The 25,416-nt window shown below is 39.5% G+C and overlaps 1 protein-coding gene across 3 annotated transcripts in view; it reads left to right on the plus strand.

Annotated features, from left to right (window-relative positions):
* The window catches only part of znf423 (zinc finger protein 423), a 369,797-nt gene that overhangs the window by 49,225 nt on the left and 295,156 nt on the right, over positions 1-25,416 (plus strand). For all 3 annotated transcript variants that reach the window (XM_041191829.1, XM_041191830.1, XM_041191831.1), the window contains exon 2: positions 13,516-13,575. In XM_041191829.1, the coding sequence (XP_041047763.1) occupies positions 13,516-13,575 (60 nt within the window). The remainder of the gene's footprint in view (positions 1-13,515; positions 13,576-25,416) is intronic.

The raw sequence follows: 25,416 nt of genomic DNA on the forward strand, positions 1-25,416 counted from the left end.
GGGACAGGCTTCTAGCATCAGTTCCATTGTCTGAAAATGGAAATTAGGCATTGGAACAGTAGCCTGGTGCACAATACCTGCTTTTGCTCCTTGACACCATTACCTAATAAAAATCAATATTCTCAGCCTTGGAAATTTCAAATGATCCTGCAACTGCAGCTTTTTGCAGGAGAGAGTTATAGATTTCTATCACTTTCTGTAATTTCACTTTTATTCTTAAAATTAGAGCTTGGCTATTTATGTCTCCTAGCTCTGGATTTGCCCACCAGAAGAAATACTTTTCCCTGTATCTGTCTCATTAAATCTCTTTATTTTAAATACCTCAATTAGTTTACACCTCAACCATTTAAACTCAAGGGAATTCAAATTGGTTTCTGCAACACAGCCTCATATTTAATCCTTTAAGATTCTGGTGAATCTGGGCTGTACTCTGTCCAAAATCAGTATATCCTTTCTGATAATGCCAAACACAGTACTCCAGATATGATTTGACCAAAGCTCTGTACAACTAAAATATAATGCCAACATTCCATTAGCCTTTTTGATTTACTTTTTGTACCTGTGCACCAGCTTTAGTGATTTGTGTATTCGGACATCCAAATTTCTTTGCTCTTCCTTTTGTCTCTGACCATGAAGAGAATATTCTGGATTGGCTTTCTTAGGTCCAAACTGCTATAACTTCCCCTCATTCAACTTTATCTATCACAGTTTTGTGCACCCACTTAAACTGCTTTTAAGACTCTTTAACATTCTGCTCATACCTAGTCAATTTAATGTGACTCTCAACTTAGTGTCATCTGTAAACTTGGATATACAATCTCTCTTTCTCGATCAGAGTCGTTAATATATATATGTGAAATGTGGAAACCCTAGTATGGATCCTTGAGGAATATTCCTGTTAATTCAGTCTTTGTTTCCCAACCAATTACCCACTCAAGTCACAAGGGTACTTACAATTTTGTATCCTTCCGTTCTTGCTAATAATGGCTTGTGTTGAACCTTATCAGTATCTTCTGGAGATCTGTAGACAAATCTACACCACCACCACCACCAATCCGCAATTCTTGTGACCATAAAAATTCTACTCATCAATAAAACATTTGTCCTGTTGCCTTGTCGATTCTAAAATATATTCTTCTAAATAAATATCTCAAATATTGTCTAGGAATGCATTGTCTTTATTACTTGAGCTGTTCTGCTTCTGTAAAAATTTCTTTTATAACTACATTTATTTTGCAACATGTTGCTTATCTCAATATTAATAAATCCACTTGTCCTCTACACTGTACCACTAATATCAGGATGTCTCTTACATAGCATTAAGATCTTGCATCCTCGTTCATTAACTTTACCCATGGTGTTTTCATTGCCTGTTTGCCCTTACCAGTTTACTGCTGTAATCCTGTATTTTATTAATATTGCTACTTTTCTTGCTTTTCTAGTTTTTCTATCCTTTCTATAGATCTTATTGACCACCTGCCATCACCACATCTATGAAATGTGCCATTCGTTGTAAGGTCAAAATACTAGGGGCTGTAATTATTTCAAAGGCTCTTTTTTTGTCTATAGAATTCCCTTCTTTATGAAAGAGCTCCCTCCACTGGAATTGTTGATATTCCAGTTTTTTACTCAGAAAGCTAACAGACCCATAAATTGCCAAGGCTTGGAATGAAAACTAGGTAAATGAATTGCTCATCAGGTGCTTTCAAGGCTGGGCTTTAAAATCCAGTAAATTTGTAGGAGAGAGAGAGAGAAAATTGAGGCAGTGGGGAAAAGAGGGTGGTGTGAGGTGGTCCATTATTCTCAAATCCTGGGAAAGAATTGAGTCAGTGCGATATAGGGAGCATGAAAAGGAAGAGCTAGATTTGCAGTACTGCATATTTTAAAATAAAATGAACAAGAGAACTTTAGTGGATCAGTGACCAAATTAGACTTGATTATAATAAACACAAGGCTGGAGAGGATACTGATGAAGGATCAATGTTGAAATGACCATCCTCTTTTCTCACCATATCCAAGGCTAAGAAAAATATTCAAAGAGCCTCCTTGGACATTGGAACAATAATGAAGTCTTAGATTTGACTTATTTTTCATTTTAAAGTGAGAAGAAAATTATTTTCATTTACAAGGAAATAAATTACTCAGAAGCAACTGTAACAGTGGAGACAAAGTTGGATTTTCAGTGGAGATCTAAGGATCTGGAGATCAGGAATGATATTAGATGACAGAAAATGGAGCTACCAAAGGTGGTAGCTTTTGGGTAAAACTTACAAGAACTTGCTAGAGTTGAAAGAAACAAAATTTGTATGACTGTTGAGAATGTTCATTGGCGGATATCAAGATATGGTGATTCAGACATAGTTCTGTGAGAGGAATTAAAGTTTTATGCAAACCTTCATAGCATTGGGGAAAAACAAAACTGAAGGAACAGGTAAAAGTCAGATGTTCAGTAAAAGTTTCGTAGGTGCATTACATAGGTAATACAATGAATGAATGGCCATGCTAAGTGTCATAACAATAGTAGATTAGGCTGGAACATTTTGAGATGATGGGTAACTTGGGGATTTATAGCAGCTTGTATAGCTAAAAAGTGCATATGTGAAAACAGTAGGTTGGCATCAGAAAACCTTAGATGTTCACAGCATAAATGGGGGCCCTTTGATTCATCATGCCTGTGTTCAGTTAGAGAAATCTAAAACTAATCCCACTGCCCCATCTCTTCCCATTTTGATCTACAAATATTTGTCCAATCTTTCTTTAAAAGATCCTGTTAACTGCCATAACTATTCCCTATAGCAAAGCATTCTAACAGCTCTATGCATAAAGAAATCCCTGTTAACCACTCTCCTCACTTGTCAGCCATTTAAAATGGTCACTTGTATGGTCAAGAGGGAAAATACCTTTTCTAGCATTACATGAAGCAAAAAAAAAAGTGAAAAGCAATGGTGAACAAAAGAATTGTTATTGGCTAATTGAATGATTAATGTAATAACCAATAGAGGAGAATGAAGAGAGTTAGAGAAACTGAAAGAAAGTGGTGGAGGAAAAAGAAATTAATTTTCAAGTACTCAAAAGTCAAGTACACAGCTAATGATCTAAGTCATTTGGTTTGTATAACTGGATGAACTGGCTATCTGTTTTGTTCTGGTTTCCTTGGCCATGTATCGCCTTTGACTAAGTAAAATGCCTCCTCAAGCCACTGAATTGCTTAGAACCAACTACATATAGAAATCAAATTGGCAAGAGTAACCGGGAAGATGAGTTTGTGGAATGCTTGGTAGCAGTTTCTAGGGAAATACGTTGTGGAACCAGTCGTGATAAAGCTATTTTAGATGCTGTATTGTGAAATGAAATGGGGTTATTTAACCTCATAATAAAAGATCCATAGGATGGGGGTGGGGGGTGGGGGGAGAGGTGGGGGTGGGGTGTGATCATAATACAATTCAGCTTCATATTGACCATAATTTTACGTCCTGCCGCCCAACTGGAACAGATGTAAAATCGCGCGAGAGGACGTCAGGTGAGCGTCCTGATGTCATCGTGCAGTCGCACGATATTTCGTTCAGCAGGCATGCACAAAAGTCAGAAGAGTGCCCAGTGACAATTAAGTGGGTAATTAAACTCATTAACAGCCCAATTATAAGCGATTTTTTTTTTTTTCATGGCCTGTCCAACATTACGGTTGGCGAACAGGCCAATTGGCCAGGCAGGCTTTACATTTTTGATGAAACCTCATCCAAGGTCGGGATGAAATCTTGGTTAGTATTTAAAAGAAGAAGAAATATCTGGGGACTTTTTTTTAGGTATGCTTTCAGCTGCTTGATTGTGCTGCATGGACATTTTTTGCAGCATTTTTGTGCTTTCTTTTATTATTTGGAGGTCTGCAGCACCCTGAGGCATCTTTCTGCCTTCAGGGAGCTCAGTGGAAACACTTATTAGCATCCGTGGTGATGTTGGCACCCGCCCTCCTCCCGTCCCCACTGGCAATGCTGAGCCTTTCTCAGGGTGCGTTTCATGCTGGCTGGCTGTTAATTGGCCAGCCAGCGTGAAATCATGGTTGGGGGATAGTTTCCCATCTGCTCACGGGCCCGCCAATTGCGCGCGTCCCATGAGCGCAAAATTCAGGCCATTAAGTTTGAGAGTGAAATACTCCAGTTCAAACAAGAATCTTAAAAGTCACTTGGGTATGAGGGGAGATAATGCTAAGGCTGATTGGGGAAATAGACTAAAAGTTATAGTTGTAAATAAATGGGAAACATCTAAAGAAATGATTCAAAATTTCAAGATTCTGAAGAAACTTGACACAGTAGATACTGAGAGGTGTTTCCCCTTTCTGGGGAATCTAGAACATGGGGGCACAGTCTCAAGATAATGGGTTGATCATTTACGACTAATTTCTGTATTCAGGATTGTGAATCTTTGGAATTGTCTATCCAGAAAGTTGTGGATGCTGCATCATTGAATATGTTCAAGGCTGAGATTGATATACTTTTAGAATTGCACAAGAACTTAAGAAATAGGGGCAGAGTAGACCATATGGCCTGTTGAGCCTCCTCTGCCATTCAGTATGATCATGGCTGATCTTGGCCTTCAACTCCAGTTTTCTGCCCACTGCCCAATCTTGTGGTTCCCTGGGAAACCAAAAATCCATCCCAGCCTTAAATGTATTCAATGATATAGTATCCACAACCCTTTAAGGTATGGAATTCTAAAGATTTACAATACTTTGAGTGAAGAAAATTCTCCTTATCTCAGTCCTAAATGATCGTCCCCTTATCCTGAGACTGTCTGCTGTGTCTTCGATTCTCCAGCTAGTGGAAACAACCCCCGTGTCAATCCTGTCAAGTCCCTTCAAAACCTTGCATGTTTCAATGAGATAACTTCTCATTCTTCTAAACTCCAGAGAATATAGACTTAATTTGCTCAGCCTATCGTCATAGGACAACCCTCTCATCCTAGGGACCAATCTATTGATCCTTTGCTGTACTGATTCAAATGCAAGCTTATCCTTCCTAAAATGTGGAGAGAAAAAACCACACAGTATTTGTGGTGTGTCCCAGGGAATCGAGGGATGAGCAATGTAGGTGTGAAAATGGAGTTGAGACAGTCACTCATTCATAATCATATTGAATGACGGATCAGTTTTGAGGGACCATATGGTCCACTCCTGTTCCTTTTTCTTATGTAAGAATATCAGGTGTTACTTCCTCCAATTTGTATTATTTCAATGGCTCTGTAACATTATGAACTCAGCAGAGTATGAGATCAAACCTGCGTCACCTTATGGGTGATGCAACATGGTCTGCTTGGTTAACATGCAAGGAGTATCTCATTCTTAAACCCTGTGCCAGGATCACATAAAAGTTGGCCAGTGATACTAGATATATTAGGCCCATTGGTCAGCTCAAACCTTGGCAGGTGTATGCTGTCAGGTTCTCCCACACAAATGATTGATTTCTTCTGGATATGATGCAAGAGATTCATAATCCACAGTTTTATGAAAATTAATTAATTTGGGAGGAAATAACATCAACAACTTTTCCTGTGTTATTTCAGGACAAGGGTCTGCCAGGCATGGATCTCAGGTGAAATGTTCATGGAGTCAAATTCTTGAGTTATTTACCATGTTAGAGAAAGTAACGATGAAAGATCAAAAACCTTACTCTTGGAATATTTCCAGTGAACAATGTTGATGCACTTCCTCACAGATAAGATCTTGGCTTAACAGACAAGTCCTCCTTGGCCATTTTGAGGGGGAGACTGCCAGTTCTTTGTCTGCAGCCTTCAGGTGAGCATGTTGATGGCATCCTGTAAGGTTTTGTGATACATTTGGTACAAAGTGAAGGAATTTTTTTGCTTGGTTTATTCCAACGATTCAGACTCTTTCATGTGTGAAGTTTCACATTTGCGAAGTGTTTGCCAGGTTGGGATTCAAATGAGCTTTCAAGATGTCTTTTGTTTTGATGGTGCATCTGCTGGTGTTTTTGTTTTGAGTTCTGTTATTCCTTAACTTTTTAGTAAGAGTACTGAAGGTAAAGCTCTTCAATAAACCTTACCAGGCATTTAAATTTGGTTCATTATACTTTTTTTATTTCGTTAGGTTTGAGCATCTCTGGCAATTTGTTGCTCATCTCAAATTGCCCATGAGAAGCTGGCGGTGAGCTGATGCCTTCAACTGCTGCAGCCCATCTGGTGTGGGTACTCCCATAGTGCTGTTAGGGAGAGAGTTGCAGGATTTTGATCCAGTGACAGTGAACGAATGGTGATATAGTTCCAAGTTAGGATGATGTGTGGCTTGGAGGGTAACTTGCAGGTGGTGGTGTTCCCATAAGTCTGCTGCCCTTGTCCTTCTAGCTGGTAGAGGTTGCAGGTTTGGAAGGTGCTGTCAAAGGAGGCATGGTGAGTTGCAGCAGTGCATCTTGTATATGGTACACACTGCTGCTACAGTGTACTGGCAGTGGAGTAAATGAAGGCTTACGGTAGTGGATGGGGTGCCAAACAAGTGGGCTGCTTGTCCTGGGTGATGTCAAGCTTCTTGAGTGTTGTTGGATCTGCACTCATCCATTTTTGAATGATGGAAAGTATTGCATCACACTCCTTTCTTAGCCCTTGTAGATGGCAGACAAGCTTTGAGATTCAGGAGGTGAGTTACTCGCCACAGAATTCCCAGCCTCTGACCTGCTGTTTTAGCTACAGTATTTGATAAATTCTTCCTTTGTCTTCCAGAAAACAGATCTTTGAGTAGCCTTACTCTTTGGAAGGAATTGGAAAAACCTTGGCACTACTTGTTAAAATAGCCATACTTGGTTTGATATAAGAACAGTGTTTTCAAATTTCATCCTAAATATCTTATATACTTGAGTACCCTCTGGTACCTGAATTTTGACCAAAAATTCCTGACTCTTTTTCTACTTGCCACCCGCTCGCCACCTCTCCTGCAAGCCGACACCTTACCTCTTGATGACTCTCTCTCATTCATTGCTTCCTTGCCGGATTCTCCTGGTTGCCACTCCCTTACCGGACTCTCCTGCTCTTTGCTTTCTCCCCTGAACCCTTGCTGTGAGCGAGGGTTCAGAAAAGAGACAGCAAGAGGGAGGGAGCGAGTCTTCTTGCTGTCCTCTCCTCCGCCCCATACTTAATATGTTCATTCTTCTTGTGTTTGATCTATATTAATGGAATGTAGTATTGTATTTATATTTTTATTTTCTTATCTGGGAATTGTTTTTCCCGGTTTGGCCACGTGGAAGCAGAGATTAGCTGAGTAGTTAGTGAATGTGTTTTGAATTGTTTATCAAAGCAGATACACAAAAGGTTTGCATTTATATAGCACCATTCAAGATATTCCATAGCTCTTTACACCCAATTAAGTACTTTAGAAATGTAGCCACTATTGTAAATGTGGAAAACATGGTAGCTAATTAGCATGCATCAAGATCGTATGAACAGTAATGAGATAATGACTAGGTAATCTGTTAGAGAGTGATGTTGCTTGAGGGATAATTATTGTCCAGGCCACTGGGTGAACTCCCCTGCTCTTCTAGTGTCATGGGATCTTTTACGTTCACCTGAGAGAACAGAAAGGCCTCATGTTTAATATCTCATTCAAAAGGTGGCACCACCAACAATGAAGTACCTGCTCAGTATTGCACTGAAGCTTTCCCGTAAAATTAAGGAACATTCTGAAAGAACAGTTATTCATGTTCTGGACCTTAGGCTTCTGTTGATAACCTTTTTAAAGTAGTCATTTGAAACAATTATCGTATACTCACACACCATTACTGTAAAGGTCTGTCAGCTAAATGTGATTTTGAAATTTTCAAGATTATCTTTGTATAGTGCCTTCTGCAATTAAAGAGGCATCCATTATTCAGTTGGGCACCACAAAATCAGGCTTCTAGTATCTTCACCTGTGGTGAAGGCCTTGTTCTTTGGTAACGGAGTGCTGCTTCTATTCACTGTGGTTCCCAGTTGTCTTTCAAACTTGATTCTTCTGATACCACTTCTATGTCATTTAGTATTGTGTACAAAATTTGATTTCCTCACAAAAAAGCCCCCTGCTTCTGAGTTTAGGTGGTTTTGCTGCTCCAACCCATTTATGGTCTGGTAAGAGAAGCTCCCCCATAGAGACAGCTAAATTAAATGTTAGTGGAAGTTCTTTCTAACCTTGGCCCTGCTGGAACTTCAAGACAGGCAACGATTAATGCCTCTCTTAATTGAGATTTCATAGTGGAGGACAATAACTTGGCCATTTTAAAAATATATATATAGAGCTGTTGGACAGCTGTGAGCAGTGCAGGGATGCTATAGTATTTGATACCATAGAAATGTTGGATGCTGGCTCATATCCATAATTCCCCATGTGATTTTCTAATTTCAGTTGTAGGGAGGGTGAGTGATGGAGAGAGAGAGGTCAACAGTTACCCACAAGGAAAGTTTGAGGATGGTGATGACCCTAGCTGCTCATGATCATGTATGCCCTCAAAATCATGAGGGGCCTGGACAGAGTAGATTGGAGAAACTGTTCCAGTTGACAAAAGGATCAAAAACCAGGGGACACTGGTTTAAGGTGATTGGAAGAAGAAACAGTGGTGACATGAGGAAAACTTCGAATGCAGTGAGTGGTTAGGATCTGGAATGCAGTGCCTGTGTGTGGTGGAGGCAGATTCAATCAGGAACTTAGAGTTTTGAATAATTTGCTGAATAAAGAAATTTTGCAGGCCTACATGGAAAAGTTGAGGGATGGGATGGGGCTAGGTGAGATGGTCATCTTCGATGCTGTAAACATTCTATGATTCTATGTTTTTCATATAATTAGTATCAGTGATGTAGAGCTCTGGACACAGATCACTTGGCCTCATCAGAGTGTTCAGCAAAGGCATCGAAGCAGAGGAATTTTTTTCCCCCAACAGGTATTTGGACAAATAAGTCATAATTGAAACTCTTAATCGAAAGTTCTGCTAATAATCTAGGAACTTAGATTAAAAAAAAGACCAAGTGCTGCTTAGTTTGTCTTTTGCTGTTCTGGTAGCCACATGAAATGATGGAAATGGAGTTATGTGTGATAATTGGGTACAGTATCATAATGGTTTGTATTACTGGACTAGTGATCCAGAAGTACTTGAAATTGTAAAAACGAAAAGAACTCTCAAAAGTGACATCCTGCAAAGAAAATGTCAGTATCTTGGCCATTTTATCAGAGCTGAAAAGCTACAGGGAACTTTTCTAGAGGGCAAGGTGGAGGGCAGCAGAAAGAGGGGTCGACTTAGGCGTAGTTAGATGACAGATGTGACAGAGTGGCTGTAGATGAGCTACAGTGGATGTGTGAGGATGGTGCAAGACAGGTGAGCATGGGATATCATAATAGCAGATGATCTTGCAGAAGTAGCTACCAGCAGCAGCAAATCCAGAGCCCTGGACTAATGCTCCAGAAGTGAGAGTTCAGATCCCACCACAGCAGCTGGGGATCTTATTTAAAAAAAATCAATTCATCAAATAAATTTCAAATAAAAAAAAAACTAGTATCAACGATGGTGATCATGTAACTACCTAATTGTCATAAAAAAACCTATCTGGATCAGTAATATCCTTAAGGAACTGCTGTCCTTAACTGGTTTGGCCTTTATGCAACTTCAGACCCACAGCAATGTGGCTAACTCTCAGCCACCCTCTGAATTGGCTGAGCAAGCTATATATCACAGTATATCTTTACAGTACAGAAGGTGGCCATTTGGTCCATCGAGGCTGCACTGGCTCTCTGAAAGAGCATTTCACCTAGTCCTACTCCCCTGCCTTATCCCCGGCACCTTGCACATTCTCACCTTTTCTGATAGCAATCTCTAATTCTCTTGGAATACCTCGATCGAACCTGCCTCCACCGCCCTTTCAGGAAGTTTGTTCCAGACTCCAACCACCACTACTTGGTTATATTCAAGAAGGTGGTTTTATCACCTTCTCAAGAATTAGGGATGGGTAATAAATGCTGGTGTGCTAGCAATACCCGCACCCCCACATCCTGTGAATGAGCTATATATATATAAAATTGTTGACTAATAGCAATCAATTGATCTACAACAGACCCCAGAACTGACATGAGGAAAATTGCAGTGGGTGTATGGCTTTGGAAGCCATATGTCTAAAATCAAGGTTGGGAGCCAAGTAGCGATCTGTGTAAAGATAAGCAGAGTGTGACAGGAAAAGACAGAATTTTAACAGTGATGCTGCTTCAGCGATTAAGGTCATATCAGTCCAAAATGGTAAAAAATAAAGGCACTTCATTGTAACAAGACAGGCAACCATGGCACAAATAGAAATAAATAATTTTGATGTAATGACCAGTATGGAGAAAAAGAAAGAATTGTATTTATATAGCATCTTTGATGACCACCAGATGTCTTGAAGTATTTCACAGCCAATTAAGTACTTTTGAAGTGTGGTTAATTTTGTAATGCAAGAAACGTTGTACAGGAAGCTCCCACAGACATCAGTCTGATACTCACTAGGTAATTTGTTTCTGTGATGTTGATTTGAAAGATAAATATTGGCCAGGACACTGGGGATAGCTCCCCTGCTCCTCTTAGAAATAGCGCTGTCAGATTGTTATATCTACTTGAGAGGGCAGGCAGGGCTTCAGTTTAACCTCTCATCTGAAAGACGGCACCTCTGATAGTGCGGGATTCTCTCAGTACTTCACTGGAGTGTCAGCCTTGATTTTTGCGTTCAAGCCCTGGAGTGACTTGAACTCACAATCATCTGACTCGGGTGAAAGTCAAGGAGGTCTACAGCACAGAAAAAGGCCCTTCGGTGTGCTATCAATTGAACCACTGCTGAAACGTGGAAAGATGTGCTTGCATGGCGACCAAGGTTGGGAACGAAACATTCCAGAGTACTTGCTGTTTCAAGAAGCTAGACAAGACGGAAAAGAAGCCAGGTAGCCTTTATAATCAAGGAAGACACAAAGACAGAAATAAGGAAGGATCATGGCTTGGAAGATCAGAAAACCTGGTGTGAATAGTTTGTAGTCCCCTGACAGTAGCTAAACTGTTTGGCATACTATTAATGAAGAAATGAGGAGCTTGTAACAAAGGCATGCAATGATTGTAGGTGATCTTTAATCTTATCGGTTACAGAAATTAAATTGGCAAAAGTAGTTGGGAGGATAAGTTCATGGAACATATATATATGAGGCAGTTTTATGGACCAGTACATTGTGGAACCAATCAGGTTGAAAGTTATTTTAGATCTCATCATGTATAATGAGACGTGGTTAATCAGTAATCTCCTCATAGTAAGAGATTCTTTGGGAAGAGTGATCATAATAATGCTAGGATTTCACATTGAGGTTGAGAGTGACTTATGTAAGTCTAAACTAGAGTATTAAATTTAAAGCCAATTACATAGGTATGAAGGGGTGAGATGGCTAAAGAGGATTGGGAAATTAGATTATTAGGTATGATAGCAGGTAAACAGTGGCAAACATTTAAAGAAGCATTTTGTTATTCTCAACAAATATACATTGGTTGAGAAATAAAAACTCTGAAAGAATTGATCCCTCCATGGCTAACTGAAGAGGTTGAGGAGAGCATTAGATTAAAAGAAGAGGTATACAATATTATCAAGAAAAGTAGTAAGCCTAACGATTGGGAGTATTTTAGGAAACAGCAAAAGATGACCAAAGTATTGATAAAGGGAAACAATAGAATGAGAGTAAATCAGCAAGAAATATAAAAATAGATTGTAAGAGCTTGTACAAATATGTAAAAAGGAAGAGAGTATCAAAAGTAAATGAAGGTCCTTTAGAGGCTGAGGTATGAGAAATTATAACGGGGAATAAGTAAATGGCAGAGACCTTAAACAAATACATGGACTGGATTTTAACTCTGCAAGTGGGTGGGTTGAATGAGTCAAAGTCTTGCCCATTGTCTCTCTCAGTAGAAGCTACAAAAGCAGCATCAGAAATAGTGGGGAACGAAGAGCCAAATGAAAGTTGGGAACTTTAATGAATTAATAACAGATAAAGAAAAAATGTTGGAGAAATAAATGGGGCTGAAAGCTGACAAATCCACTGGGACCTGATGGCTTATGTTTTGGAGTTAAAAGGGTTGCAGAGACAGTGGATGGAGTGACAATGAAAGAATGGTGATATAATTTCTAAGTCAGAACTTGGAGGGGAGCATAGAGGTGAAGATTTGAAAATCCAAATATGCTACATCCACTGGTTCCTCTTGATCTATGCTTTTAGTTATATTCTCAAAAAAAACAGCAACAGGTTTGTGATTTTCTAAAATTCCCTATATTTTGGAACAGTCCCAGTGAATTGGAAGGTGTCAAATGTATCACCGTTATTCAAGAAAGGAAGGAGAGAGGAAACGTGGAACTTACTGGCCAGTTAATCTGACATCAGTAGTAAGTAAAATGCTAGAATCTACAAGGAGCATGATAACAGGCCAGTTAGTAATTATATTATGAAAGGGAAATTGTTTTTGACAAACCTGTTACAGTTTTTTGAGGATGTAACTAGCAAGGTAGATAAAAAGGAATCAGTGGATGCAGTATATTTGGATTTCTAAAAGGCATTTAGTCAGGAGCTACATAAATTTTGTAAAAATTATTTCACATGATGTGGGCAAGAGGTGCATGGGAACACCAGCACCTCCAAGTTCCCCTCTAAGTCCTGACTTAGAATGGTGATACATTTCTTTCATCATCACGGTCAAAATCCTGGAATTCCCTACCCAGTGGCACTGTGGGTGTACCTACATCACATGGACTGTAGCAGTTTAAGGTGGAGGTTCATCACCACCTTCTCAAGGGCGAATAAGGATGGGCAATAAACGCAGGCCAAGCTGCCTCCAGGCACCTGCTGAGCTTGCACCTCTGGGTGTCTGTCTGCTGCAGTGGGGGATGGCCTCTGCAGCTGCTGACCTGCCTCAGTGAAGACAGCTTGGATGCGGAGTGTGTCGACCTACCGACCCAACACCAACTTCTGTGAAATTCCTCTTGGTCTCACCTTCAATCCACCCCTCCCAGGACTGTAAAGATTCCTCTCAGTACCTCTCTAAAGGTGGCTGTCCTAGTGATTGGCCACTTGCTCATTGCAATATTGTTTCTGCAGAAGTGCTAGAAGTGACTCAATAGTAATTTTGTTGGGGAGTAGTACATCTTAAATTATTCTTTGAGTAAAAATAACATTCTATTCGGGGGCAAAACCTACCAATGTCAATTCATGCTTATAGTCACTTATTGGGCTACCCAGCTGTTAATAACTACTGTTTGAAAGATATGAACAGAACAAATGAATGTATATTTCAATTCAATTTTTTGACTGAGGTTTCTTTTTTTGGTATTTCTACTTCCACAGTAGAGTTGGGTTATTGATATGGGAGATATAACAGTAAACACATTTTTGAATGACATTTACGAACCAGAAAGGGTATTGAATTTCATGTCTCATCTGTTGACTCTTGCAACATTCCGGGAATGAATAATAATGTAACTGGCTTTCTTTTTTTTTTCCAGTTGAAGAAAGTGAATCTTCAGAATTTGATTTAAATTGGGACTCAGCAACTGCACGAACAGGTAACATTACATCATTAATATTGTGAGATTCATGGAGAAACAGTTTTAAGAAGTTACATACAGCTTAAGAGTCCAAATAAATATAAAAATGTTGCTGTGCTAGGTGGTAACCTCCCTTGAATAATTTCTTGGGATGTCCTTTGTCCTCTTCAACCGTTAATGTAGCTTTGTTCCATTAATTGACAATTTAACTATGACAGTTGATTTTGTAGTTCTTTCCTGACTAGATTAGTACTGATCCAAAGTAGCTTTTGTTTGTGAAGTTTTATACAGTCATGTTGGCTCCAATTTAAGTAGATTTAACTTTCTTTAAGATAATTAACTTCCTAATTTATTTAATAAACGTACTACTTTTGGAGAAAGCTGAGAAATCATTCTATCAATTAATCTTGGTTGACCACTTTGCAGAATAATTTAATTTCGTGAACGGTGATTAAGGCCTCAATGTCCTGAATGTTGATTTTTTTTAAAAATTGGAAGCCCTTCTCAGTATAATTGCACTTGGAAAAAATCCAATTCTATTGAATAACTGTAGTATAAAGTTGTGTCTTAACCTTTTTAGAGCTATCCATCAAACAGGTGCACAGCAGGATTCTACCTTGCTCTGTGACCAGAACCTGCAGTTTAATCACTTGTATACCAACATGGTAGACAAACTGTTTTAAAGGAAAACAATAATAGATGCATGATCAACTGTTTAAGGACTATATTAATGACTTGGCTATAAGGACTGGCTATATTGTAGGCAAATTTGCTGATAATACAAGATAAATAGGCAAGCAAGTTGTGAGGAGGATACATAGAGTTTGCACATGGATATAAATAGGTTAAGTCGGTGGGCAAAAGTTTGGCAGATGGAGTATAATGTAGAAAAATGTGACATGCTCCACTTCGACAATAGAACGTTAGAAAAATATTTAAATGCAGAGATACTACAGAATGCTGCAATAAAGAGGGATCTGGGTGTCCATGTGCATGAATCTCTCAAAGTCACCATGCAGATAGAGCAAGTAATTAGGATAGCAAACAGAATGTTGACCTTTATTGTAAGGAGGTTGGAGTATGAGTATGAGGACATCTTAAGGCAGTTGTACAGGGCATTACAGAGCACACCCAGAGTATTGTGTACAATTTTTGTCACCTTATTTAAGGAGGGACATACTTTGCATTGGAAGCAGTTCAGAGAAGGGTCACAGGCCAATTCCTAGTTTGTCTTATGAGGGAAGGTTAAACAGGTTAGGTCTATTCTCAGTGGAATTTAGAAGAATGAGAGGTGATCTCCTTGAGACATAAGATTCTGAGGGGGCTTGAAAGGGTGGAAGCTGAGAGGATGTTTCCTCTTGGGGGAATCTAGAGCCAGGGGCAGTTTCGAAATAATGGGTCACCCATTTAAGACTGAGATGATGGCAAATTTCTTTGCAGAGGGTTATTAGTGTTTGAAATTCTCTTCCTCAGCGAACAGCGTAGGCTGGGTCATTGAATATATTCAAGGCTGAGTCAGCAGATTTTTGAGTGACAAGGGAGTTGAGGGTTATGGAAGGCAGGCAGGAGAGTAGAGTTAAGCCCCGGTCATGTGTGCAGGAAGCATGTCCAGCTGCAGCTCCTGGCTAACTACATTTTGGAGCTGGAGCTGTGGGTGGATTCACTGTGGAACATCTGCATTGCTGAGATTATTGTGGACAGCACATTCAGTGAGGTGGTCACACCGCAGGTAAAGATTGAACAGGCAGAAAGGGGATGGGTGACCACCAGGCAGAGTAGAGGAAAACAGGTAGTACAAGAGTCCCCTGTGGTCGTCCCCCTCTCTAACAGATTTACCGTTTTGGATACTGTTGCGGGAGATGACTTCTCAAGGGAAAGCAGCACAATCCAAGTCCATGGCACCATGCATGGCTCTGCTGCACAAGAGGGGAGGAAGAAGAGTGGCAGGGCTATAATGATAGGGGTTCAATAGTAAGGGGTCACAGCGCAGAATAAAGCTCAGATGACTAATGAGGTTAAAAAGAGCAAGTTTAAAGGCATTGCATTTTAATTCACGGAGCATTTGCAATAAGGTAGATGAATTAACAGCGCAAATAGATAAAAATGGTTATGATATAGTTGTAATTACGGAGACGTGGCCACAGGGGGTGACCAAGGATGGAAACTGAACATCCAGGGGTATTCAGTTTTTAGAAAGGACAGACAAATAGGGAAAAGAGGTGGGGTAGCATTGTTAGTAAAGGAGTAAATCAATGCAATAGTGAGGAAGGCTATTGGCACAAAAAATCATGATGTGGAATCTGTTTGGGTGGAGATAAACACCAAGGGGCAGAAAACGTTGGTGGGGATTGTCTATAGGCCCCCAAACAGTAATGGAGATGTAAGGGAAGGCATTAAGCAGGAAATTAGAGATGCTTGCAATAAGGGTACAACTGTAATCATGGGTGACTTTAATCTACATATAGATTGGACAAACCAAACTAGCAATAATACTGCGGGGAAGGATTTCTTGGAGTGTGTAGGGGATGGTTTTTTTTTTTACACCAATACGTTGAGGAACCAAAAGGAGAACAAGCTATCCTAGACTGGGTATTGTGCAATGAGAGAGGATTAATTAACAATTTTGTTGTGCGGGGTCCCTTGGGGAAGACCGACCATAAAATGATAGAATTGTTCATTAGGATGGAGAGTGAAGAAGGTAAATCCGAATCTAGGGTCCTGAATCTAAATAAAGGGAACTACGAGGGCATGAGGTGCAAGTTGGCAATGATGGATTGGAGAACCTTACTAAAAGGGTTGATAGTGGATTGGCAATGGCTAATATTTAAAGAACGTATGCATGAATTGCAACAACTATTCGTTCCTGTCTATCGCAAACGTAAAACAGGAAAGGCGGCTCAACCATGGCTTTCAAAAGAAATTAGGGATAGTATTAACCCAAAGAGGAGACATATAAAATTGCCAGAAAAAGCAGCAAGTTTGAGGATTGGGAGCAGTTTAGAATTCAGCAAAAGTGGACAAAAAGATTAATTAAGAAGGGGAAAATGGAGTATGATAGTAAACTTGCAAGGAGCATTAAAACTGACTGAAAAAGCGTCTATAAATATGTGAAGAGAAAAAGATTAGCAAAGATAAACATAGGTCATTTATAGTCAAATGGGGGAAATTATAATGGAGAACAAAGAAATGGCAGAAGAATTGAACACAAATTTCGGTTCTTCTTTCACAAAAGAGGACACATAATTTCCCAGAAATGTTAGGGAACCAAGGGTCTAAATGAGAGGGTGGAATTAAAGAAAATCAGTATTAGTGAAAAAATGACGCCAGAGAAATTAATGGGGTTAAAGGGTGAAAAATCCCCAGGGCCTGATAATCTACTAAAGGAAGTGGCCCTGTAAATATTGGATGCATTGGTGGTCATCTTCCAAAGTTCTATAGACTCTGGAGCAGTTCCTACAGATTGGAGGGTGGCAAATGTAACCCCACTATTTAAAAAAGGAGGGAAAGAAAAAACAGAATTACAGACTAGTTAGCCTAACATCATTAGTGGAAAAATTGCTGGATTCTATTATAAAAGACGTGGTAACAAAACACTTGGAAAGCATTAATATGATTAGACAAAGCCAGCATAGGTTTATGAAAGGGAAATCATGCTTAACTAATCTACTGGAGTTTTTTGAGGATGTAACTAATAGAATAGATAAGGGAGAACCAGTGGACGTGGTGTATTTGGATTTCTAGAAGGCTTTTGATAAGGTCCCACATAAGAGGCTAGTGGGCAAAATTAAAACACATGGGATTGGGGGTAATATACTGGCATGGATTGAGAATTGGTTGACAGACTGGAAACAGACTCGGGGAATAAATGGGTCTTTTTCCGGGTGGCAGGCGGTGACTGTGTACTGCAGGGATCAGTGCTTGGGTCCCAGCTATTCACGATATATATAAATGACTTGGATGAGGGAACCAAATACAATATTTTCAAGTTAGCTGACGACACAAAACTGGGCAGGGTTGTGAGAGTTGTGAGAAGGATGCAAGGAGGCTTTAGGGTGATTTAGACAAGTGTGTGTGGGCAAACACATGGCAGATGCAGTGTAACGTGGATAAATGTGAAGTTATACGCTTCGGTGTGAAAAACAGAAAGGCAGAGTATTGTTTAGATAGTGACATATTTGGAAATGTGGATATACAAAGGGATCTGGGTGTCCTTGTACACCAGTCAATGAAAGTAAACAGAGAGGTGCAGCAAGCAATTAGGAAGGCAAATGGCATGTTGGCCTTCATTGCAAGAGGATTTGCGTTCAGAAGTAGGGATGTCTTATTGCAGTTATATAGAGCCTTGGTGAGACAACACCTGGAGCATTGCGTGTAGTTTTGGTCTCCCTACCTAAGAAAGGATATACTTGCCATAGAGGGATTACAGTGAAGTTTCACTAGGCTGATACTGGGGATGGCAGGGCTGTCGTATGAGGAGAGATTGGTTCGACTGGACTTGTATTCACTAGAGTTTAGAAGAATGAGAGGGGATCTGGTTGAAACATATAAAATTCTAACAGGGCTAGACAGAGTGGATGCAGGGAGGATGTTTGCCCTGGTTGGGGAACCACAGGCCACAGTCTCAGGATACAGAGCAAGCCATTTAGGACTGAAATGAAGAGAAATTTTTTCACCCAGAGGGTGGTCAACCTGTGGAATTCTCTACCACAGAAGGCTGTGGAAGTCGGGTCACTGAGTATATTCAAGAAAGAAATAGATAATTTTTTGGATATTAGGGGCATCAAGGGGTATGGAGAGAAAGCGGGAATATGGAGTTGAGATAGAGGATCAGCCATAATCATATTGAATGGTGGAGCAGGCTCAAAGGACCAAATGGCCTACTCCTGCTCCTAGTTTCTATAACAGCCATGATCATCTTGAATGACGGAGCAGGAAGTTGGGCTGAATGGCCTACTTCTGTTTCTTATGTTCAAACTGGAGAGTGCTTTTTTGATGAGGGGAGTGGGGTTGTAGGGAGAAAAGCATTAGAAGAGAAAAAAATTGGAGTATTACAGAGCTATGCTATATTCAAATGCAGATTTTTAGAACACTGAAGACCCTACCACAAGTTGTTTGAGAAATAAAATTCAGCTTGCTGAAGGAGAACATGACCTAAAGGTGCATTTATTGGAATATTGTAAAATTATGATTTGTGATGTGATTTGATTTTTAATTGGTTATGGAATTCAAAGTGTGGGATGTTTTAAAGCAAACAGTGACTTCATGTTCTTGATCACCAGCTATGGGGCACATGTCAAAAGCAGCTTGTGGCATAATGCCCGAGAGAGGCTGGATCAGGAGTTTGAGTACAATTTTAAAGAAAATTGAAACAGCACTTTGCTTCACGTACTCTAATTTTCACTTTGGAGAGGAGACAAAGTATATAGCTTCACTTTAATTGAAGTGAATTTACCAAAAAAGATTATTCATGGGATGTGAGTGTCACTGGCCAGGCTAGCATTTATTGCCTATTCCTAACTGCTCTTGAGAAACTGGCAGTATGCTACTTTCTGAAACCAATGCAATCCATGTAGTGAAGGTACACTCCTAGTTCTGTTTATTGGGGAGTTCTAGGCTTTTGACCCAGTGATGGTGAATAAATTATGATATACTTCCAAGACACTGTAGTGGTGAATTTGGAGGTTGTGGTGTTACCATGCTGCTCTTGTCCTTCTAGGTGGTAAAAGGCCTGGGTTTGGGAAGCGTTACTGGAGAAGCCTTGGCAAGTTACTGTGGTTGCTATAGCCATGTGCATCAATGGCAGATGGAGCAGAGGTTTAATGTGTTGGATGGCGTGCCGATTCAGAGGGATGCTTTGTCCTGGATGTTGATAGTTTCTTGTGTTGCTACTGCATCCAGGCAAGTGGGGAATATTCCATCATGCTTCTGACCTGTGCCTTGTGGGTGACTTTGGGGAAGTCAGGAGGTGAGTGACTTGTCACACAATACAGATCCTCTGACCTCCTTTTATAGTCACATATTTATGTTGCTGGCCAAGTTTTTTTTGGTCAGTACTAACCCTCTAGGATGTTGATTGTAGGAGATTCAGTTATAGTAATGCCGTTGAATGTCATGGGGAAGTGGTTAGATTTTGTCTTGTTGGATATGGTCATTGCTATAATATTCTGGAAAGGCAGTAGCTGAAGGATAATAGTGGTGCCAGTCTTTATTCCGTTTTGCATTTGTTTACAGAACAAAACATTATACATACAACACCTCTTAACTAAACCACACCACAGTTTCATTACGCATCCATTTATATGTGCTCCGCAGTTAACAAATACCCGACACTTGTGTGGTGCAACTGTTATTTGCCACTTATCAGCCTGAGCCTGAATGTCGTCCAAATCTTGCTGCACGCATGCGTCGACTACTTGTTTTTTGATGAATGGTGAATGAAACTAAACAGTGCAATCATCAGCATGCCTCCCTGCTTCTGACCTTATGATGGAGGGAAGGCCATTGATGGAGTTGAAAACGGTTGGTCCTAAGACACTTCCCTGAGGTGATGAGAGAGTAACTGCCCTTGACATCCAAGCAGCATTGCATCAAGTTTGGCATCAAGGAGCTCTAGAAAATTAAAGTCAGTGGGAATTGGGGAAAAGCTTTCCACTACCTGCAGACATGCTTAGCACAAAGGAAGATGACTGTGGTTGTTGAAGGCCACTCATTTCATGCATCCACAGTTGTTTTCCTTTAAAAAGTTTGTCTACCATGCAGATATACAAGTGATGCCATGGAGTCGATGTTGAGAACCCCAAGGGCCACTCACTCCTGAATGTATACCACTGAGGCACCATCTCTGGTCTGTCCTGCCGATAGGACATGATATACCCAAGGGTGGTGATTGAAGATTCTGGGATATTGGCTGACAGTTATGATTCTGCAAGTATGACCATGTAAAGCTGTTGCTTGTCAAGTCTCCCAATGCTGGCATAAGTCCCTAGGTGTTAGATAGGAGGACTTTGCAGGGTCAACTGGACTTTGTCTGCCTTTGTCATGCTCGGTGCTTCGGTCGATGCAAGGTGGTCCATCTGGTTTTGTTATTAGACTTTATTATGGCAGTTTGATATAATGAATGCCTTCCTTGGCCATTTCAGAAGGCAGTTAAGAGTCAACCACATTGCTATGTGTCTGGAGTCACATGTAAGAGAGGCAGTGGTGTGATGGTATTGTCACTGGACTAGTAATCCAGATACCCAGGGTAATGCTCTGAGCATCTGGGTTCGAATTTGAATTCAATAAACAAAACAAAATCTGGAAACCATTGTAAAAACCTATCTGGAAATCTGCTGTCCTTACTTGGTCTGGCCTACATATGATTCTAGGCCCAAAGCAATGTGGTTGACTCTTAAATGCCCTTTGAAATGGCCTAGCAAGCCACTCGTTTCTCAAGGGCAATTAGGGCTGGGCAATAAATGCTGGCCCTGCCAGTGATGTCCACATCCCATTAACAAATAAAAAATATGTAGGCCAAACAGACTATGAACAGTAGATTTCCTTCCCTAAAGAACATTAGTGAACCAGATGGGTTTTTATAACAATCTGGTATGTCATATAATTTTTTAAAGCAAGCTTTCAATAGCTCAGTCTTATCATAATATATTCTATTATGAGTAGCCAGAGTTGTTTTGACTTATCCAGCCAGTCTTACTCATGGAAATGTTATGATCGTTGAAAATGCTTTTCAGTTTAGTAACTGTTAACGCTGTTTCTATTGCCTTCTGTGAACTATTCACAGTAAAAACAAGATTGCTTGTTTCTCTCTGACACTCTCGGTGATAAATGTTTATGGCATGTTGCAGCACAAAGACAGGGTATACTTATTTTTAATTTGTCAAATGGAGTATTTATAGGTTAAAATTTTATCTATTGAATTACTTCTTGGGTATTTGGACTCTTTCTGGTCTGTTTGCAATTTATGGACAATAAATTGTAAGAATTAACAACCACCCCTGTAAGAATTATAATCTAATCTAAATTGATGGTGGCATGTTTTTTATGGCTTCTTTAGTGCTAACAGGCACCTCTGATTGGAAAGCAATAGAACTGTAGGACCTGAATAGATCTTAATGCACAATTGGCTAACTATTAGTTATGCTGTGAGGGAGCGGAAGGATCATTACTTCAGTTCCTCTAAATTCTCCATTAGTCTTAAAAAGTTCTGACCAGAAGAGACAGACCTCCTGGGCGGATCCCTTATTATTTTAATATCTGCATTACTATACTCTGTGGCTGAAAGTGCAAAACTAGATTTGTGAGTTTCTGATTTGCAAGAGATATCATTTAATCAAATTGGATAAAGGGAATACTATGCGCCCTATTTTGGCTAATGGAATTAATTCCAACCAGGGGATGTGCATTTGTTTCAAAAAGTAATTCATATGGTTACCTGAGGGCCCAGAGGCTGAAGAAAGCTGCAAAACCCTGCAAATCAAGGACATTGGCATTAGTCGTTGAGATGTTAATGTGGAACATGTGTATGATTTCTTTATTTTAAGTTTAGGTGTCCTGTCTTCCTCCCCTTTATTGTTTGAAGCTGTGTTATAATGTGTTTCTTTTAGGGCCATTACTTTGAACTTGGAGATGGCTTGGGTACTTGCAATATGAAGATATGTACCTTTATCACTGACACAGCTGAGAACTGCACATGGGTTGTTAAAAGTGAAATAAGCTTTTTGTTTTAGGGTATGCTATTTTTAAAAAATATAATAATGCTTGTTATATAATCCAAGCCTCAAATGATGTTGGAGGATGTTTGCAGTGTTCAATGTCCCAAAGGATAGTTGTTTGAAGCAGTGTTATAAGTTGGTTGCTGGTGTGAATTCTAGGATACTTCATTTCTCTCCTCCTAAGAAAAAAATTTAATTTCATTCATTGGGATCAACACCTGTGCCCCCACCCCTCAAAAACATTAGCCTAACTTGAGCAAGCTTATGCTTCACTTTAAGCAAAATGTAATAATTGTTAACTGAAAGAGACCTGTTACACTTACACTGATTTGAGTTGCAAGAAGGTCAAGTTTACTGTTAGAGATTATTGACACATGCACCTTTGTGGTCTGTGCTGAAGCTGGAAAACACAGAGTAAAGCTTTTAAGTGGAGGTGCTCTCTGAGATGCTGTATTAAGATAGGAACTAAAAGGTGTGTTAACACACGTGATGTGATTGTTGATGCCACAGCTGAGCATCTTCACAAAGTTAATGGAGCAAGTGATGCTTGCTTACTAAAATCTGAGGATATTTGCCACAAGTTGCCAAACTCTGTGTGTATCAGCATTTAAGTCCATATCAGCATATGCCCTAAGATCCCTGTGGGAATAGGAACCTTCCTTGTCTCAATTTTGCAAATTCAGAGATTTTGGGACTCCAGATGAGACTGCAAGCTCCAAGTCCATAGGACAATTGTAACAAAATAATTGGAGAGGAACACACTGCTGTACCTAGTGTTATCTTTCTGGTTGATGCTTAAATGAATGGCTACAACCGGATCCCTATACTTTGGGCCATAGGGCTTTTAAAGCTTGAAAGCTTTTAAGAAAAGTTTGAGATCCTAGTTACTTGGCTGTTTGAATTAATGATGCATATGTGACTAGCCTAAGTCTTTGAACTCCAAAACATAAAGTTATTTTTAGGTCCATTATTGTATCTGTGGGAGTTTAAAATGTGCATATTTTCAGATCCTGTTTTGCAGAGGGATGCACTGGATGTCCTTGAAGTGAATCCTAGGCTTGCACCTATTTTACAAGCAAATGTATGCTTTTTATGTGTGATGTAACCTTATGTGTTAATGATTGTCGTCACTAGCTTCAACTTCAGTAAGTATTTTTGCTACGGCATTTGCAAATCATGAAATAGAGAAACAAAATTATAAACAGAAATACAAACTATTTTGAGCTTTAAATTATTACCTCTGCTAGGATAAATCTGGGAACTGTGCTTTCTTTGAGGAAGCAATATAATTACAAAGACAAAAATGATAACTAAGAAACTTATTTGGAATGTGGAAACTAGTCTGAATTTTGAGCCAGAAGTAGGGAGAAATTTGCTATTTTGTCAGCAAATGTGCTAAAGGTTTTATCTGAAGAGTGGAAACATGTAAAAATTGCACACTTGTGCAGAGGGTGTTCACAAAACATTTCTTGATTTTTTTTTGGTTGCAGAAGTATGACTGGTGAGGTACCTTTGGGCAATTTCCAGAGCTCCTGTCAGGTCTGCCATTGAAGCAGCATTCAAGATTATTTTGTGATTAAGCCTGCTCAGTTAATTGAAATAGGCTTTCTAAATGTAGTTTCACATGAATAAAATTCCTACCAGTGAAAGAGTTGTAGGACAGGATCTTTTTGTTAGCTCTAGTTCTTGAACTGACTTTCTACATTTGAGGCATAACCACTGAACTTACAGCATTGTGTGAATTACTGCCTCTGCCTCTTCTTTGGGAGAAAAATATAGCTGCATGTCCATTCATCTATATTTAGGTTGATGACTTTTTTTAAAATTAAACCTGCTTGAATTGCTGTTGAATAAAACAGACACAAACTTGGAGCTGTTGTCTCTGTGCAAGAATTGAAGTTCTAGGTGCGGAGGGTGTGAAATTGGACATGGGTGGGGACACAAAACAGGAAGAATTGTTTTCACTGACATTCTACCACATGTCCAATATTCAATTCTGTTGAAGCCAATGAAACTGAATATCGGTCTGGGCATATAGAGGTCCAATGTGATACTGCCTGTTTAGCATACCAACCCATGTCCAATTCCACCATCAGAGTCTTTGGTTATAGAGTTTATTAGATGGAATGGTACTCACAGACAGCACACGCGATGATCTGAAGCTTGAGGGAAACCTTGTGGTTGCTAAACTCATTCGCAGGGTGCTTTGCCCCTGGGTGTTCCCTAATTTCCATGATTAAGGTCTCACTCGTTTCCAACAGTTAAAAAGCCATTTTTACATTGTACCTCCTGCATGGCTTTCTTTCTTGATTTACACTCTTACATTAGCTCAGCATTCCAGAGATTGGTCTCATAATAAAAAGATGTATTTGGATGTATACAAAAGATAACCAAGTAGTTATCAAACAGGTAGAAGTATCTGTTGCAAGATCAGCACCTCAGAAAGCTAACTTACATGATTGTTATCGATACAAGGCTGAAAAAAGAACCGCGGTAATTTTGAGCTGTCTGGTGATATTCTATGCTTATCTCCTGTTTCAATAGTGCTTTAACTTCAAAATGGAGTTCTGAACATAAAATGGATTCTTTGCTATAACCTTTTCTTTTAACATTCCTAATACTCACCTTGGAGAACAAAAAAAAAAATTGATTACCATAAGTTCTCATAATGCCACATTATTGGAAACCTAAGCCAAAAGAATTTTTCAGGGTTTGGAGATGGTAATTATTTCTAAAGTAATTTACAATGGATTGTGTAGGGAAATGGAAGATTACATATCTGAATTAAAAATCATAGCACAAAAGGAAACTATTTGGCCCATTGTGCCTGTGCCCACTTAAAGGGTAATTTTGATTTTGTACAACATTTATTCAGCTGCCCGTTTTACCTAATTTTTGTGCTGAATATTTCTCAATTTACCTACAACAAAAGCCTGGCCCATGTTGTTGTTAGATTCTTCATCTCCTTGCTTTAAATTCAGTAATTCCATAGATAAAAGTCAGAAATCCCATTTGTCCTTTAAATGTTATGGCTTTTTCTATTATAGCTTGACTTGAAATTACTGTGTGCACACTGTTTAATCTCTCTGGTCCTATTTTCCATTGAGAATGTTGCCATTTACCATATATTTCTGTTTATTTTCCCCCT

The sequence above is a fragment of the Carcharodon carcharias genome, chromosome 7 (genome assembly GCF_017639515.1).
Source record: "Carcharodon carcharias isolate sCarCar2 chromosome 7, sCarCar2.pri, whole genome shotgun sequence".
Classification (NCBI taxonomy): domain Eukaryota; kingdom Metazoa; phylum Chordata; class Chondrichthyes; order Lamniformes; family Lamnidae; genus Carcharodon; species Carcharodon carcharias.